At 35.9% G+C, this 19,540-nt stretch overlaps 2 protein-coding genes across 2 annotated transcripts in view; one reads left to right on the forward strand and one right to left on the reverse strand.

Moving 5' to 3' along the window:
- lmf1 (lipase maturation factor 1) overlaps window positions 1-11,355 on the reverse strand; it is a 48,900-nt gene extending 37,545 nt beyond the window's left edge. Inside the window, exons 1-3 of the mRNA XM_059324761.1 lie at window positions 11,125-11,355; window positions 7,823-8,132; window positions 5,496-5,506 (exon numbers count right to left, since the gene is read on the reverse strand). Coding sequence (XP_059180744.1) covers window positions 5,496-5,506; window positions 7,823-8,132; window positions 11,125-11,329 — 526 coding nt within the window. The 5' untranslated portion in view covers window positions 11,330-11,355. The remainder of the gene's footprint in view (window positions 1-5,495; window positions 5,507-7,822; window positions 8,133-11,124) is intronic.
- A 2,477-nt stretch (window positions 11,356-13,832) lies between these two features.
- On the forward strand, window positions 13,833-18,653 carry sox8a (SRY-box transcription factor 8a). Its single transcript, XM_059324762.1, has 3 exons — window positions 13,833-14,383; window positions 15,548-15,801; window positions 17,511-18,653. Exons 1-3 carry the CDS (start codon window positions 13,974-13,976, stop codon window positions 18,281-18,283), a joined length of 1,437 nt encoding a protein of 478 aa, XP_059180745.1. The 5' UTR covers window positions 13,833-13,973; the 3' UTR covers window positions 18,284-18,653.
- The last annotated feature ends 887 nt before the right edge of the window (window positions 18,654-19,540 follow it).

Here is a 19,540-nt window from a genome sequence, read left to right on the forward strand (position 1 = left end):
ATACACTATATACTGTACTATTATTACAATTATATACCGTCTAGTCACCATAGCATTGTTGCCATCATATCATCAGTATAATTACCATCATCTTGCCAACCTACCAACTGATCTGCTTTTTTTAACTTGTGAAAAAACATATATTTCCCGTTGGAATTTTAAGAAAAAAATCCATTTTTATGCAGAAACTAAGTCAAAATATTGATTTTTTTCACTAAAAATGAGAAAACTGTCCGCCATGTTTTTTGTTCTGACCGCCAGAACCTTGAAAGTCACGTGACTTGGAACAAACCAATAGGAACAAATATCCATGGAATAACAATAGCAAAATCCGTGTCAGTTTCACGGAAATTTGAGTGACTCCGTGGCTATTCCACGGATTTTGAGTTAAGCGAATCCGTGGCTATTTCACGGATTCCTGTGAGACCAGGTTCCCCATGTGAAACCAATCAACATTGAATTTTATTCTATTGACTTATTTTAGCTGACATCCGTAAGTTAACTTACGTACATAACAAACTTAAACTCTGAAAAGTTTTAACATACTTTCCCGAAACCTACCAAGTAGTTTTGATTCAATTTATGTTAAAATGTTAAACCACTTGTTTAAAACTGTCACCGTTTTACATGTGCCTGTCGCTGATACTCTCCAATGGTTGTACATCTTACTGGCACATTACCTATTATATTCTAGTGTTTAGGTATCATGAATTGGATGAAAACCTTCAAAAGACTTTGTCAGGTCCTCGTATAAAGATGATTGAACTTAATTTTGGAGTTTTCATTCTTAAAGGAACACTCCACCGTTTTTTCATATTAAAACATGTTATTCGGTCAAGTAAGACGAGTTGATACAGACCTCTTGCGTCTCAATGCGTGCACTCAATCGCCCTGGCGCGCGGCGCCACTTGGCTAGCACTTAGCTTAGCCCAGTTCATTCATTAGGATCCAAACAGATGGACAGTTAGAAGCGACCAAACTCCTCCACGTTTTCCCTATTTAAATAGCGGAATAGCACTTGGGAGCACTTCTACTCGGCACAGTAATATCATCACTCCTGAAAAATCTTCTCCCCTCAGGAGTGATGATATTACTGCGCCGAGTCGAAGTGCTCCCAAGTGCTATTCCGCCATACATTATAGTTCTCCTTTTTATCCGCTTTGAAAAGCGCCACGTTTTATTTTGTGTCGCCATACTTGGTCGTTTAACTACTCGTGTAGCTGTATTTAAATAGGGAAAACGTGGAGGAGTTTGGTCGCTTCTAACTGTCCATCTGTTTGGATCCTAATGAATGAACTGGGCTAAGCTAAGTGCTAGCCAAGTGGCGCCGCGCGCCAGGACGATTGAGTGCACGCATTGAGACGCAAGAGGTCTTTATTAACTCGTCTTACTTGACCGAATAACATGTTTTAATATGAAAAAACGGTGGAGTGTTCCTTTAAAAGGGACTGACCACCAGGCATGCTCTCCCAGAGACTAATACCCCTAACAGGCCTCTGGTTTGCAGTCTAGACTCGGGAACAATCGGAGGAGATTATTCTGCAGACTTGAAGCTGCACTGTCAGCTCCAGGGTGATAATAGGCCCAAAAGGAAACAGGGAGTGAGGCAGTGAGAGTGAGAGAAAAAAAAGAAGAAATATTTTTAAAAAAGAGAAACCAAAGCCACAACTCCCCGACCACAGACATTGGCCTGGCGTCTCCGACTATGAAGTGTCATTAACCAATCACAGAGCTGCCATTGACCTCGCCACTTATCTGGGCCGGAGCCCTCCATACAACCTCCTATTTATATTTTCTTAAGTCTTCTTTCCCTTTCTGACAGTTTACTGGGTTCACCAAGGAAAGAGGCAATGTACTGCCCATCAGTAAGCTGTCATCCTGTCAGCGGCTGTGCTTTAACCCAATAACTGGCTGTAAACAAATTGGGAAACAATCACGAGAAAGCTGATTTTAGATCAGAGATTAATTCCCAATAGAATCATACAATCCTCCGTAAATTAAATTGTATGATTGGATAGATATATCTTCTGTAAACAAAAACAACTGTCTGCATCAGATATGTCAAAAGAGGTCAGTTCATATTCAGGTTTGGTTTGAGGGACTGAACCATGTTGGTTTCTCTAGAAACAAACTAAAATGACTTCTAAAGCTGAGAGTCTCACAGACAGAGGGGAGGAAAAAGTCTGTGAAACCTTTAAAATTACCTGAAGTTTCCTGCATTCACATCATGTGATCTGATGTGCATCAAAGTCCCGAGTATAGACCAAGGTTATAATAGTTTGGGATTTTTCTCGTTTCGTCGTCAATTTTTGTTTTCAAATTCAGTTCGTTTTAATTAGTTTTTAGGGTGAGTTTGCTAGTTTTAATTAGTTTTTATTTTTTGTAAAATGCTTAGTTTTAGTTTAGTTTTTATTAGTGTTAGTTTTTTGTAATTGGGGTATTTGTTGGGTGCCAGATTCAATAAGGTCACAATAAATGTTTCCTTTATTTCCTTTGTCTGATCCATCTCAGCCCCAATAAGTTTATTAAGTCATAAAACCAGATAGATGAAATAGATTTCATATCAACCAAAAAGGTTTACGTATGAAAAAAGTTGACAAAGACGAAAACGAAAGACATTTTCACTATAATTTTAGTTAGTTTTGTAACCACAAAATACAGTTTCAGTTAGTTATCGTTTTTTTAAAACTCTCGTTTTAACGAAAATGTTATTTCAATTCTAGTTTTCGTTATTTTGTTGGTTTTCGTTAATTGTAATAACATTGGTATAGACCAGGGATTCCCAAAGTGTGGTGCGTGGACCCCTTTTGATCTTATAATGAAGCGTAGAAGAAGTTATCTTCTAGTTCTTGTATCATTTTTCCAGCCTGTGTTATGATGACGGGGTTGTGTTCACTCCACGCTCATTTAAATTTGCTGCAATTTTTGTTCAACGCAGCTCAAAATATTATAACATTTTCCCAACTGATCTGCTTTCTGCCTCTGATCCTGAGCCTGTCATCATCCTCCACCTTTAATATGGCTATAAAAAATCTTATTTGCATTTTTTTTTTTTTTTGAAGGTGTGGGGGATTGGGGGTGCGTCAACCCAGTTGGGACATAGAAGGGGGTGCACGGCTAAAAAAGTCTGGGAACCGCTGGTATAGACGAACACACCGGTCTGATGCAAATCAACAATTCTTGATCGCAGGTCTCTTTTTACGGAGTCATGTCGGATGCTTCTTGTGAACAGCAAACTCAAAAAGTTTTAAGTTTTTTTATAGGTCAAAGTAGCTCTACACCTCACTCAAATCTTGTTTCATTGATTGGACTCCAGGTTAGCTAACTCCAGTTAGCTCTTGATGGAGTTATTAGCCTCAGGGTTCACTTACTTTTTCCACCAGCGCCTGTTTGGTAGTAGATTAAGCACATTTGCCCTCATTTATCAAACGAGCGTATGCTTGAAAGTGAGCGTAAAGTGGGCGTACGATCATTTCTACGCAAGGCTCGTTATTTATCAATGTGGACGTGAGCGGAGGGTACGATCAGATCTCACTTCTGCTCTCAGCTCGTGGACGCAAATTTAAAAAAAGAAAAGGAAAAAAAATCCTCTCTTTGGCTGCATTGCATCCTTCGGTGTCGTAATCTTTAGGAGCTTGTTTTCCGCCGCCGCATTTATCAATGTCTGATCCAAAGTTATAATAGTTTTGGATTTTTCATTAGTTTTAGTTTTAATTTCGTTGTGAATTTTTGTTTTCAAATTCAGCTAGTTTTAGTTAGTTTTAAGAGTGAGTTTTCTAGTTTTAGTTTAGTTTTTATTTTTTGAAAATGCTTAGTTTTAGTGTTAGTTTTAGTTTTTTTGTAATGGGCTATGTGTTGGGTGCGAGATTCAAAGATGTCATAATAAATTTTATTTATTATGACTTTATTTCCTTTATTTCCTTTGGTTTATCCATCTCAGCCCCAATAAAGTTATTAACTGTTTTGAAATTTGGTTCTAGTGTAAACATCCCAGTCTCAGTAAACATATTCACCATGTGTTGCATGTTCAAATAGAAACACTGAATAATGAATGAAAAAAGTTGACAAAAACGAAAACTAAGGACATTTCCACTATTTATTAATTTTAGTTAGTTTTGTAATCATGCAATACAGTTTCAGTTAGTTATCGTTTTTTTAAAAACTCTAGTTTTTATTTTTATTTCAGTTAACGAAAATGTTTTTTCAATTCTAGTTTTCGTTATTTCGTTAGTTTTCGTTAACTATAATAACCTTGGTCTGATCATTCTTACAATGTGATTGGCGGGATACGAATAAATTTGATAAATCACACGTGAACCCTGTCGTAAGACGAAATACACGCTCAGACCTGCGCTCATTTCTACGTTGGTTTGATAAATGAGCCCATTGTTTTTTTGGTCATTTTGTGCCTTTTTTTGGTCATTTTGTGTCTTTTTTTGGTCATTTTGTGTCTTTTTTAGTCCTTTAGTCCAACATAAAATATGATTTTGAATCTTTTTTTTACTTTCAAAACACTATCATGCTCAATAAAGAATTTTAAATGTTGCAAATGTGCATTAATTTCAGAGTACACTGAGACATTGTGTTTGTCTATTCTGCCCTACAAAGTCTAACTGCAGTAACTAAAACTGCTTTAAAGTTTTTTAACTAGCCAGCCAAATTGGTTATATGTAGATAAGTGATATGACATTTATTTCTACATGTATTGATTATGTAATTTTTATGCTAAAAAATCATGACGATAAATTTGACCTTTTGAAAAAACGTAGTTACTGCACTGCTGTAAAAGGTTCTAATAGTAATGCAGAAACAAAGTGCAGTAACTACAATGTTGTCGTTTTCTTTCAGCTTTTATATTTTTTTTTACAGTGAATAAACATTTTCAAATTGATTTTGTCACAAATGTATTGAAAAGATTTGTGTATTTAAGACTAAATATTATAAATAAATGTTACATTTTAGTCTTAATATAATTTTATCTCACTTTTTTACTTAATCACTATATAGATAAGAATTTCCCTTTCAAATAAATGGAGAATTTCTATTATTTTTATGTTTAAATTAGTATATATATCCAAAGCAGACCGTGGTAAGTGCAACTATTGCTTGGTTTTGGGTTGGATTTTGTGGTTTTAATATAATTATTTATCTGAAATGAATCAAAATTGAAATCTAAAACGTTGTCACAAGACAAAACAGACATCAAGGAGTTCATTTTTAGTTATAACTCTGCAAGCTTTGACCAAAAATGTAGTTACTGCAGTTAGGCTTTGTAGAGTAGTATACTCGGGACTTAGATGCAGATCAGGTTACGTTTTATTATTTAATGCAGAAAAGGTAATCTAAAGGTTCACATACTTGTTCTTGCTACTGTAAATGCTTTGCCTCAATCCACTTCTTGGATTTGATGTGGAGGACCAAAGGAAGCAGTCGCAGATTTTGTGTTATTGTGGAAAACAGTGAAGCACTTGGTGTGGATGGTGAAGTTCACTTACCAAAGGAGTACCTAGAAAGAGAGCAAAGAGAAAAAAAGGCAGTATAAACAATCTGATGCTTTTTTTTTTAAACCGAAAGACCAAAACGTAACAGTAAGAATGAGTTAGGGCTGGGCGATATGGACCAAAAGTCATATCCCGATATATTTAGGCTGAATATCGATAAACGATATACACTACTGGTCAAAAGTTTTAGAACACACCAACTTTTCCAGAATTTAATTGAAAGTTATGCAGTTTAATGTCTCAGTGTACTCTGAAATTAATGCACATTTGCAACATTTAAAATTCTTTATTGAGCATGATAGTGTTTTGAAAGTAAAAAAAAGATTCAAAATCACATTTAGGTTGGACTAAAGGATTAAAAAAAGACACAAAATGACCAAAAAAAGAGACCAAAAGACACAATATAGTAAAAAAAGACACAAAATGACCAAAAAAAGACACGAAATGACAAAAAAAAAGAGACCAAAAGACACAAAATGACTAATAAAAGACACAAAATGACCAAAAAAAGACACAAAATGACAAAAAAAAGAGACCAAAAGACACAAAATGACAAAAAAAAAGACACAAAATGACCAAAAAAAGACACACAATGACAAAAAAAGAAACAAAATGACCAAAAAAAGAAACAAAATGACTTACAAAGACATGAAAAGAATTCAAAAATGGACAAAATAGCCCAAGACTCCATAGAGTTAAGTTGTTAACCCATTTCTTGTTCCCTGAAAAAGGCCTACTTGTATAATTCTGAAATGTACATTATTTTTCAGTTTTGGTTAAGCTTACCTTTTTTTATTTACCTCTGGCAGTTCACCACTTACCTTTGGACCCTTTCAAGCTGTTCATTTGACTTGAACTGCTTGAATTTCAATAAAAAACTGGAAAAATTGGGGTGTTCTAAAACTTTTGACCGGTAGTGTATATCGTGATATTTTTATCACAAAGCGAGAGCAAATGTTCAGTCAAAGTCAAATATGACATGTCACAAGTAGTTTTATTGAAACCTTTATATAAGTGAACATAAAAACTGTATAACAACAGGAGTACCTTTTTTAAGATCAAAGCTCCATAAAGTGCACATTTAAATAAAAAATATCTGTAATATAAATAGCCTATGAAAAAAAATAGACCAACCTTTTTCTTTTTATGAGAAAAGAAAAACGAACATCACAAAAGAACTAAATATGACAAACCCTAGTAAGGGCAGCATTTATATAGAAAGAAAGCAAAACAATTTGAACTGCATCGGTATATGCGATATGGTCTAATTCCATATCACATTTTAAATTATATCGATATACACTACCGGTCAAAAGTTTTAGAACACCCCAATTTTTCCAGTTTTTTATTGAAATTCAAGCAGTTCAAGTCAAATGAACAGCTTGAAAGGGTCCAAAGGTAAGTGGTGAACTGCCAGAGGTAAATAAAAAAAGGTAAGCTTAACCAAAACTGGAAAATAATGTACATTTCAGAATTATACAAGTAGGCCTTTTTCAGGGAACAAGAAATGGGTTAACAACTTAACTCTATGGAGTCTTGGGCTATTTTGTCCATTTTTGAATTATTTTCATGTCTTTGTTAGTCATTTTGTGTCTTTTTTGGTCATTTTGTGTCTTTTTTTTAGTCATTTTGTGTCTTTTGGTCTCTTTTTCTTTTGTCATTTTGTGTCTTTTTGAAGTCATTTTGTGTCTTTTGGTCTCTTATTTTGTCATTTTGTGTCTTTTTTTGGTCATTTTGTGTCTTTTTTTAAGTCATTTTGTGTCTTTTGGTCTCTTTTTTTTGTTATTTTGTGTCTTTTTTTGGTCATTTGATGTCTTTTTTTTAAGTCATTTTGTGTCTTTTGGTCTTTTTTTGTCATTTTGTCATTTTGTGTCTTTTTTTTGTCATTTTGTGTCTTTTGGTCTCTTTTTTTGTCATTTTGTGTCTTTTTTTGTCATTTTGTGTCTTTTTTTAAGTCATTTTGTGTCTTTTGGTCTTTTTTGTCATTTTGTGTATTTTTTTAGTCATTTTGTGTCTTTTGGTCCCTTTTTTTGTCATTTTGTGTCTTTTTTTGGTCATTTTGTGTCTTTTATTAGTCCTTTAGTCCAACATAAAATATGATTTTGAATCTTTTTTTTACTTTCAAAACACTATCATGCTCAATAAAGAATTTTAAATGTTGCAAATGTGCATTAATTTCAGAGTACACTGAGAAATTAAACTGCACCATTTTCAATTAAATTCTGGAAAACTTGGTGTTCTAAAACTTTTGACCAGTGGTGTATATTTTATATGGATATATGGCCCAGCCCTAGAATAAGTACAGCATGATCCAGACTCACCACAGCTGTCCCACGTTGACCAGCGAGTGGTAGATCACCCACAGAGTGAACATGATCACCATGTTGGCCATTCCCATCACCAGGACGAATGCAGACAGCCCCATCCCCACCAGGGCGAGACCATCCAGGTTGGCGTCCATGTCGCTCCAGTCCAGCAGCCAGAGGATGGAGGGTGTGTATGTGAAGGCGGCCATGCCGATCTTCCCTCCTACATACCGCTTCACACTGTTCAGGTAGTTCTTGCAGGGCATCAGGCCGCGCTCGCCAATCAGCTGCTTGTTCTGGTTGTAAGCGACGCTGAACGCCACAACTACAGGAAACGGCAGACAACAGGGGATAAAGACCAGGGTTATTATAGTTAACGAAAACTAACGAAATAACGAAAACTAGAATTGAAAAAACATTTTCGTTAACTGAAATAAAAATAAAAACTAGAGTTTTTAAAAAAACGATAACTAACTGAAACTGTATTTTGTGGTTACAAAACTAACTAAAACTAACTAAAATTATAGTGGAAATGTCCTTAGTTTTCGTTTTTGTCAACTTTTTTCATTCATAATTCAGTGTTTCTATTTGAACATGCAACACATGGTGAATATGTTTACTGAGACTGGGATGTCTACACTCCAACCAAAATTCAAAACAGTTAATAACCTTATTGGGGCTGAGATGATAAACCAAAGGAAATAAAGGCAAAATTTATTATGACCACTTTGAATCTCGCACCCAACACATAGCCCATTACAAAAAAAACTAAAACTAACACTAAAACTAATAAAAACTAAACTAAAACTAAGCATTTTCAAAAAATAAAAAATAAACTAAAACTAGAAAACTCACTCTAAAAACTAACTAAAACGAACTGAATTTGAAAACAAAAATTCACAACGAAATTAAAAACTAAAACTAATGAAAAATCCCAAACTATTATAACCTTGATAAAGACACAAACGCAGATATGTTTCAATGCTGAGGACTAACACAACACACAAGTACTGGATTCAAGTTCTTCTTTTTAACCCATTGAATGGTAAATGGACCTGCACTTATATAGCGCTTTTCTAGTCGATTTGCGACCACTCGAATCGCTTTACACTACAGACTGCGCACACACATTCATACTGGTGGCAGAGGCTACCCTAAATGGTGCCACCTGCCACCATTGGGAATTCAGTCACACACCGATGAACGCAGCATCGAGAGCCATTTTTGGTTCAGTATCTTGCTCAAGGATACTTCAACATGTAGGCTGCCATGGTCAGGGATCAAACCACCAACCCTTCGGTTGGGGGCCAACCGACTCTACCAACTGAGCCACAGCCTGGAAAGCGGATACGTCGTTTTGTAGTATTTGTATAAGCTCTCAAATACTTTTTGAATTTCATTTCTATCTGCTACAGAGGCTGACAAATCTATTATTTAGTAGAAGCGTTGACACTTCTGTTGAATTTACAGAAAAACTTCAGGTTTTAGGGGCTGATTTTAAAATCGCCCAGAGGTTTTACAGGTGTTTTAGGTGTCAATGGGTTAAGTAAGTATTTTAATATCGTATGACCAACACAACACTGGATACAGTCAATAAACAACTTACAACCACTGTTTCATGTAGGCCAGGCTTATGTGATATGATAAAATGAGATGAATTGATGCATGAATTCACATAAATACTGCATAATTATTTAGATAATGAACTGTTAAAATTTTACTTTAAAAAACTTCAGTCACAGTGCATTATAGCTTGTCACTTCAAGCCTACTAAACATTTAAAATATTCATGGTGGATGGATGGATGGATGGATGGATGGATGGATTGATAGATAGATAGATAGATAGATAGATAGATAGATAGATAGATAGATAGATGACTTCTCAGCACAAGTGGCACTAAATTACATTCATTTTTAAATCCAAATCAAAGTTATTTTATGCATTATAAATTGTGCATTGTTATAGATGCAAGTTATAGAAGTCCTCTTAACAGAGGGAAATAACTTTTATTTTATTTATTTTTTATTATTTACTTTATTATATTTTTACTTTTGAAGAGTGTATACATGTTAGGTATAATCTTTTTATTTATTTAGTTATTTTTAATTTTATCTCCTACACCTCTCTACTTTTCATTTAGAGATACATAAGTTAATACGACTTAAATTACCTTTTTATGTAAACGTGTACTTGTAAAGGTGTACGGTGTCTGTAGTGACTGATATGTTTTATGTTCAAAATGAGGAAAATCAATAAAAAAGAGCTGAAAAAATATGAATTTGTGTGATATGTAAACAGACTTCCTTTTGTGTGTGTTTTGTGTTTTGTGAACATGTGACATTATCTTATGTTCAAAACAAATTTCTCCTAAGGGAGACGATAAAGTAACTAACTCTTAGCTGCAACATTAGTAATACTAATAGCAGTGGTGGGGAAAGTATTTAGATCCTTTACTTAAGTAAAAGTACTAATACCACACAGTGAAATTACTCCACTAGAAGTAAAAGTCCTGCATTCAGAACTTACTGAAGTAAAAGTACAAAAGGATCAGCATCAAAATGTACTTAAAGTGTCAAAAGTAAAAGTACTCGTTATGCAGAATGGACCCACTCAGATTGTAATATTTATTCCAAATATATTACTACATTAGGCTATTTGTATTGATGCATTTATGTAAGTGCTTTAACTTTTCTAAAGACATGGCTCATTTTAACTACTTAATATACTGTTATAAGATTTAATTTTTAAAAAACACTTTTAATTAATCATGTTTGTTTATGTTAAATCTCGACCTGAAAAGTAACTAAAGCTGTCTAAAGCTACATTAAGTGGAGTGAAAAGTACAATATTTGCCTCTAAATGTAGTGAAGTAGAAGTATAAAGTTACATAAAATGGAAATACTCAAGTAAAGTACAAGAACCTCAAAATTATACTTAAGTACAGTACTTGAGTAAATGTACTTAGTTACTTTCCACCACTGACTAATAGTGATTATTGTATCAGTAGTTATAATCCTGTGATACTGCTTTTTTTTCTGAATTATGATGCTAATACTTGTGTACTATACAGTTTTAACTGGAAGTACATGCAGAAGCTAAAACTATCATTCAAACACTGTCTCTCAACCTAACTTGCTAGCTACAAAACAAATATAGCCGTTAGCCTTTTTGCCGTTTGTGGAGAGAGCATAGATATACGTCATATATATACGTCATATATATATAGGAGAGAGGAGTCGGTGAGAAGTAAACAGTCAGTTAGTGACGTATGAGAAGTAAAGAGTCAGTTAGTGACGTAAAACAAACATGCTTACAGTAAATAAAGGCGACGGAGCGCAGCAGCACGATACGAGTGAGCCAGTATGTCCCCGCCTGGACAGACTCAGGTGTCTTCTTGTCTTTCCCCGTGTCCTCGCTGTTGTCCTCTCCATGTTCTTCCCTGCTGTCTGCACGCTCTGTCTCAGTCTTCCTGCTGTCCACACGTCTTCTCCTCACGGAGCTGTCAACGGTGGTCGCCATGTTCGCGGGCTGCACGGTCACGTGACTAAACAGATGCGGAAGTACCTCCTTTTTAAATGGTAATTTTATGGTAATATTCTGCCCTACACATTCTAACTGCAGTAACTACACAAAGGGTAAAACTGATAAAAATTGCTTTAAAAAAAAAAAATTTTAACGTTTTTTAACTGGCCAGCCAAATGTGTTATATGTAGATAAGTGATATGCAGTGGTGGGAAAAGTATTCAGATCATTTACTTAAGTAAAAGTACTAATACCACCCTGGTAAATTACTCCACTACAAGTAAAAGTTCTGCATCCAAATCTTACTGAAGTAAAAGTAGAAAAGTATCAGCATCAAAATCTACTTAAAGTATGAAAAGTAAAAGTACTCGTTATGCAGAATGGACCCACTATGATTGTTTTATATATTCTAAATATATTATTACATTATTTGTATTGGTGTTTTAATGTATGCAGTGTTTTCATTTTGTAAAGATTGGGCTCATTTAATTACTTAATATACTGTTAATAGATTTAATAAAAAAAATGTCTAATCACTTTACATTGATCATATATATTATGTTAAATCTCGACCTGAAAAGTAACTAAAGCTGGCAGCTAAATCCTAGAGTAAAAAGTATAATATTTGCCTAAAAATGTAGTGGAGTAGAAGTAAAAAGTTACATAAAATGGAAATACTCAAGTAAAGTACAAGTACCTCAAAATTGTACTTAAGTACAGTACTTGAGTAAATGTACTTAGTTACATTCCACCACTGGTGATATGACACTTATTTCTACATGTATAGATGATGTCATTTTTATACTAAAAAATCATGATGATTTATTTGACATTAGACCCCAAAAACGTAGTTACTGCATTGCTGTAAAATGTTCTAATAGTAATGATAAACACAGTGCAGTAACTACAATGTTGTTGTCTTCTTTCAGCTTTTATTTTGTTTTCAGTGAATAAACATTTTCAATTTGATTTTGTTATAAGTGTATTAAAAAGTGTTTAACATCTATATTCAAAGATTTGCATATTTTAGACTTGATATTATAAAGTAATGCTATTTTTTGGTCTTAATATAATTTTATCTCACATTTTTACTAGAACACACTTTCCCTTTCAAATAAACGTATAATTGCTATTATTTTTATGTTTAAATTAGTTATTAATATATATATATATATATATATATATATCCAAAGCAGACCAAGGTAAGTACAATTAATGCACATATTATTTTACTCAAAAATGTGGGTAAACCTCACACAAATTGGAACAAAAACAAACATCAATGTCCTCAGTGTTCTGAATAAAAAAAGTGAAAGTTTTGAAATTCAGTGAAATACAATCCTATCACTATTATGAGCATTATAATACAAATTATTATTATTATTATTATTATTATTATTATTATTATTATATTGCTTGTAATTAAAAATATAACAGAATAATCAAGATAAAGAAATAAAAGAATAATTAAAAACAAATGTGAAACATTGGGGTATAGGTCCATTAATACAATAATAATAATATAACAAATAAATAAATAATAATAATAATAATAATAGCAATAATAATTAATCACAATCATATATTTGTATTGTAATTATTATAATAATTATTATTCTATTGCTTTGAATTAAAATAACTGAATAAATAAGATAAAGTAAAAATATTTAGAATCAAACGTTACATTTTTGTGGTATACGTCTATCAGTAATATTAAATATTAATGTATTTTTATTTTTATGTATTATGATTATGATTATTATTATTATTATTATTAAGCAGAATCATTCTAATGTAAATTGCTCAAGGTAGCGCTAATTTGGGTGTTTTTTTTTTAAATGAACATATATAATAAATACATTTTCTATCACAAAGCAAACTGCAAATATAACTTGCACCACAAACACTATAAAATCTATACATTTTACAACAGACAACACATGTAGTATAAACATATATACTATATTTACATGCATATACTTACATGTCAAGTGGTAATTGTAATAGCAATTACTTTTATTAGTAATAGTTTTACTGATGCAATTAAATGTTGAAATACTTCTGCCTGAACTTGGATATCCTCAATAAAATCCAGGGTCTAATTTTCATTGGTTGGACTAGGCTACTGCAAAGATCATCATCATCATCATCATCATCAAAAAATAATAAAATTCTTAATGTAATATCGACTATTGCTTGGCGGCCTTATCAGTGCAGGAGTCACTAGGGCTGACTCCTGTTGATGCATTATTATTATTGTATTGTTGTTGCATATTTGAAATAAATCACTCAAATTAAAAAAAAAATTAAAAAATTCAAATTCAAAATTAAATTCAAATTAAAAAAAAATTCAAAACTATCAACAATGATCTTCCTCCTCCTGCTTCGTTATGCCAAACTAGGAGGAACTGTGCTTGTAACATTTGTCCAAGCCAATAGGACTGGAGGGGTGGGGAGATGCAAACAGAGTAAAAGTACTAAAAAGAAAATAGAGGTTCTTCAAACTTGCCTGGCTGTGGCGGAGGACGCTGAAAGGAATAGTTTAAGACAAGACATTTTGGATTTGACTTGATTTCTGGGTGAGTCGTGCGTATTTACGCACTTGGAGCTGCGCCATCTAGTCACTTTTTACCCGCCAAGAATGACAGAAGAGAGCAAGTCTTTGACCGACCATCCGCGCAGTCCAGCCGGCAGTGACAGCTCCATGTCCCGGCATGGATCGGATCCAGAGTCCCCGACCTCTACAGCAGGGTCCGACGCACGGGAGGCAGCGCGTCCGCCGGGGATTACGCACAAACCAGAGAGCAGCGTGGAGGCTGAGCGCTTCCCCGCGTGCATCCGGGACGCGGTGTCGCAGGTGCTGAAAGGTTACGACTGGTCGCTGGTCCCGATGCCGTCTCAGGGGGACAGAGGGCTGAAGAGTAAACCTCATGTGAAGCGGCCGATGAACGCCTTCATGGTGTGGGCGCAGGCAGCCCGGAGGAAACTGGCGGACCAGTATCCACATCTGCACAACGCTGAGCTCAGCAAGACGCTGGGGAAACTGTGGCGGTGGGTACTGACGATGCAGCAGCCTCACATTTAACTAATGGGTTATTAAGTTATTAAGCACTACAGTGATTTTTATTAGCTGAAATTTTGCAGGAATGGGAAATCACTTGGAGAAGTGACGCTGATGTAGAAGGCATCCAGAGAAGATACTTGTTTTTTTTTAATACATGTGCAATTTAAAAAAAATTAGTTTGCACTGAAATGTCACTGAAGTAAATGTTCTTATAATTTAGAAAATAGCTCCTGTGTGCATTAATAGATTTCTGAACAGGCCTACTGGACACCAAGGTGTCCAGGTCTTCATCTGCAAAATGAAAACAAAGAGGATTAACAATCACAAATCTCAATTATTACAAAGCAACACTAAATGACCAAAAAAAAGAACATTTAATGACCAAAGAGACAAAAAGATGACACAAAGAAATGCAAAATTGTCGCAAAACGACACCAAACGACCCAAAAAACCCCCACAATATTAACAAAAAATTATAATAATTGACGAAAATAAGAAATTACCAAAAGAAACACAAAACTATGAAAAGATGCATAATGACCACAAAAAGACACAAAACAACAACAACAACAACAAAGGCCAAAATACCACACACACCACATGTCTGTGTGTGTCTTGCTCCTGTGTAGGAGAGGTGTGGGGCCTTTTGCATATTGTATAGGGGCCCATTGTCTCATAATCCTCCCATGCTTGTTATACTTGTTATTTGTAAGTAACATTTTACTGTTGTTGAGAGGGGACTAATTCTAACTATTTTACTAACTATTGGGTGGTGTAATCTATAATAGTGCATCATGCTTTATTAGCTCCCCGTGTATCATGTGTAAAGTCTTTGTGAGTATAAGGAACTTGTAACTGAAGCTGACAGATCGGGGAGTAAAAAGTATAATATTGACTTTTAAACTGTACTGGAATTAATAGTCACATAATAACTATGTTTGAAGTTATAAGAATGATTTTCATATGATCTAAAAATAACCACGAGAGGCAGTGGTTTACCTGAAGTACCAGAATTATCCATATTATTCTCCAAAACAAAACACAGAACATCATGCGTATCCATTTTGGAATGAGCATTTGTTGAATAGCCCATGCAATGCTGGTATTCAGAAGAACTTCATAATCCAATGACTTCTTCCTCTCTTCCTCAGACTTCTCTCTGAAACAGAGAAGCGTCCCTTCATCGAGGAGGCCGAGAGGCTCAGGATGCAGCACAAGAAGGACTACCCGGACTACAAGTACCAGCCTCGCAGACGCAAGGGCACCAAACCGGGACAGGGGGACCTCAAACCTGGACTGGTCCTGCAGCAGCAGCATCAGCAGGGCTTGTATAAGACAGAACCAGGGGTGGCCAGGCTGGCTGGTACAGGGGAGGTGCACCATCACTACCATCCAGACAGGACAGGTGAGACACCATCTAAAGATTAAAAGTAGGCAAAGCACTAGAAAATGTAAAAAAGTAAATAAATAAAGGCTTGTACTTACTTTTTGGCATTCGGAGGCGAGCTATGTAAATGTGGGCAACAGCGCATCTCTTTGTACAACCTCTCTTCAAAACAGGTGTCCATATTAGGGCTGGGCGATATGGACCAAAAGTCATATCCCAATATATTTAGGCTGAATATCAATATACGATATATATTCCGATATGTTTATTGCAAAGTGAGAGCAAATGTTCAGTCAAAGTCAAAGTCAAATATGACATGTCACAAGTAGTTTTATTGAAACCGTTTATTTAAGTGAACATAAATACTGTATAACAACAGGAGTACCTTTTTAAAAAAATCAAAGCTCCATAAATTGCACATTTAAATAAAAAAAATATCTTAAATAAAAAATAGCCTTTGAAATAAAATAGGCCAATCTTTTTCTGAAATAAATATATCTATATGAGAAAAGAATAACGAACACTACAAAAGAACTAAACCCTAGTAAGGGCAGCATTATATATAAAGAAAGAAAAAAATGGAACTATATCGATATATGTGATATGGTCTAATTCCATATCACTTTTTAAAATATATCAATATCATTTTTATATTGATGTATCGCCCAGCCCTAGTCCATATTGTTGTTGTCTTCTTGTTCTGCTTGCCATGCATATAGTCCACATGGTTCCTGTTTTGGACTGCCCGCCAAAGATCTGTGTGGACCCTCATGGACATATAGGCTGAGAATGAAATTTAGGGAGCGGCTTCCACACAATCTTATATCAACTTACACAGAGAAGCTTCGGTTGAGCCTTTAGCTTAGCGTGAATAGCTTGTCATTCGCCATTTTTACGTTTCCTCTCACAGCACTTCTGGCATCTCTTTGTTTGGATGGCAGCATTACTTGGTGTCTTGTGCCTTGTAAAGAAGGATACACCGGTGGCGAAGTGAGAGGAAAAACACGCTAAATGAGCCAGCCTTCATGCTAGGCTAAAGGCTAACCCCAGCAGACCGGGCTCATCCCTGTGTTCCCCGGGTCCTATGTTCCCTGTTTTCCCCCAAAACGGTCCTATGTTCCCCTGTAGCAATACATACCGAGGAACATAGGACCCTTTTTCTGAAAAAGGGTCCTATGTTCCCCGCAATCTATCAATCTTTACGGTAGACTCTCAGCATGGCCAGCAGGCCTACCGTCGCATGGCCCACCTTAGCTAAAGCAGCACACAACGTACTAAATTTGCACAGTAGCTACTTTCTGGTTACTTCGCAGTTCATTTTGTGGCTTTTTAAATGGGGTTAAGGTTAGGGTTAGGCCTATTTACCATGGAATTTGGCAGTAATGGTGGAAAAAGTAACAGACTGGGGAACATAGGACCCTTTTTGGGAAAAGCAGGGAAAAAGGGTCCTATGCTCCCAAGTCTCATACAAAGAGGAGAACATAGGACCCAAGGAACATAGACACACTCCCCAGCAGACGAGCTTCCCCAACTGTTTTGGGGGAAGTGCCTAAGTCTAGTTTTCTCTTAGACTACTTAAAATACAATAAGCTGAAACGTAAAATAAACTGCCTATCCCAGTAATAATGCACTTTTTTTTTTTATCAGAGCATGTATTGCAACCATTTTTTCCTTTATTGCTTCAGCATGGAAAAACTGATTGGTGCCTTCTTGGTTTTGGTTTCCAGGTCAGTCTCATGGACCTCCAACACCTCCCACTACCCCAAAAACTGACCTCCACATGGTGAACAAACATGAAGTCCAGCGCCCTGTGGACAGCACCAGCGACTCTGTTCCTCCCACCGGCCGCCAGAACATTGACTTCAGTAACGTGGACATCTCAGAGCTCAGCACTGACGTCATCAGCACCATCGAAGGATTCGACGTCCACGAGTTCGACCAGTACCTCCCTCCCAACAGCCACGCCTCCACTCTTCTAACCCCACCAGACAGCAGCCACGGACATGGCAACCCTTCCGGATCCTTCATCCTGCCCAGCATCCACTCCCACTCCCAAAGCACATGGACACCGAAAAGTGGGACTCCCAATGGGATGGCGCCAACGTCTTCCAGTCGAGACACACATGGGCTCCAAGAGGACGCCAGCCAAAAGCCTCAGATCAAAACTGAGCAGATGAGCCCAGGCCACTACAGCAGCTCCTCCTCGTCCACTCCCCCACCTCCACAACCTGAGTACACCTCCCTCGGAAGCAGCATCTGCCCTTCGTCCACTTCCTCCTCATCCTCCGCCAACCAATCTGACTACACTGACCTCCAAAGCTCCGGTTTCTACAGCGCCTTCTCAGGGTACCCTGCCAGTCTTTATCAGTACCCATACTTTCACTCCTCTCGCAGGCCTTACGCCACTCCTCTTATCAACAGCCTGGCCTTGGCACCATCCACACACAGTCCTCCCTCTGGCTGGGAGCAGCCTATCTACACCACACTGACAAGGCCTTAAGGAGGAGGAAACCCTCCAAAGGTTTGGACATATGAACAAAAGACTTTAATGACTGCTCAGATTTGGGAGCAGAGGCCTGTTTTAATGGCCTACATCACAATGTTTGGAGATGTGATGGACTTTGAAGAGTTTTGAAGAGACTTTGGTTTTGACCAGTATGGATTTCTGAAGGACAGTGCTGATATCTGTTGGCAAACTCTTCATATTGTGCATCCAAATTGTTACATTTGTTCGTTTTCATGGAAAGAAAGTCATAAGATTAACAAAGAATCAGTGTTTTGACTCTTTTCTGAGTGAAAAGGACTGAGGCATGACATTTAAACCTGCATTGGACACTAAAATGTTCCATTAAAGCGTCCCACTAATGAAATTTTGGTATGTGAGTAGCACCTATTTAAGACAGAGTTTCAGGTTTAATAGCAGTTTTTCCACCTAATGTGGCTGAGTAAAATCATTTCAATGGCGTCCAAAGTCAACTGTGTTACATTTTAATTCAATCTGAAGTGGCATTTCATTGTTTCCTTTTATATGTCAGAATCATATAAAGGTAGGTCTGGAAGGGTTTTTGAGCCAGACAAGAAAGTGTAATGCTTTGGAGCAAAGGGACAGAGGGACTGGGCATCTGTCTAATGAATGTAGGGTATCAGTGCAATAAGAAGGAAAATACAAGACTTTACTGCTTAAATGATGGGATAAAAATGTCTCCCAGCAGACTGATAAAAAAGAAGAAAAAAAGAAGTCTGTTAAAGCAATTGTTTGAAATGTTGGGAAACATGCTAATACACAGTTTTTTCCAGAGAGTTAGATGAGTAGATCCAATGTGTGTCCATTAAAAATAAAGTTACAGCCAGCAGACTGTTAGCTTAGCTTAGCTTAGCTTACCATAAAGACTAGAAGCAGCTAGCCTGTCTCCGTCCAAAGGTAAGGAAATCCACCTACCAGCAAATTAAAGGGCTTTTCACCAAGGTTATAATAGTTTTGGATTTTTCATTAGTTTTAGTTTTAATTTCGTTGTCAATTATTGTTTTCATTTCAGTTAGTTTTAATTCGTTTTTAGAGTGAGTTTGCTAGTTTTAATTCGTTTTTTTTGTTTTGGAAAATGCTTAGTTTTAGGATGCAGATAATTTCACTTGACAAGATTTCTTAAATTAAGATTATTAAATCTAGTAATAAGCATGTTGAACACTTAAAATAAGCAATTAACTCTTAAAACAAGATAAATTAAAGCTGCAAGCAGCGATGAACTCGCCCAAGCAG

Source organism: Centropristis striata, chromosome 21, assembly GCF_030273125.1.
Source record: "Centropristis striata isolate RG_2023a ecotype Rhode Island chromosome 21, C.striata_1.0, whole genome shotgun sequence".
Lineage (NCBI taxonomy): Eukaryota > Metazoa > Chordata > Actinopteri > Perciformes > Serranidae > Centropristis > Centropristis striata.

Bases quoted from the DNA above. Each gene is read 5' to 3' on its own strand.
- sox8a (XM_059324762.1), top strand. From the start codon at position 13,974: ATGACAGAAGAGAGCAAGTCTTTGACCGACCATCCGCGCAGTCCAGCC. The intron at 14,384-15,547 runs GTGGGTACTGAC...TCTCTTCCTCAG, and splicing joins ACGCTGGGGAAACTGTGGCG to ACTTCTCTCTGAAACAGAGA. The intron at 15,802-17,510 runs GTGAGACACCAT...TTTGGTTTCCAG, and splicing joins CTACCATCCAGACAGGACAG to GTCAGTCTCATGGACCTCCA.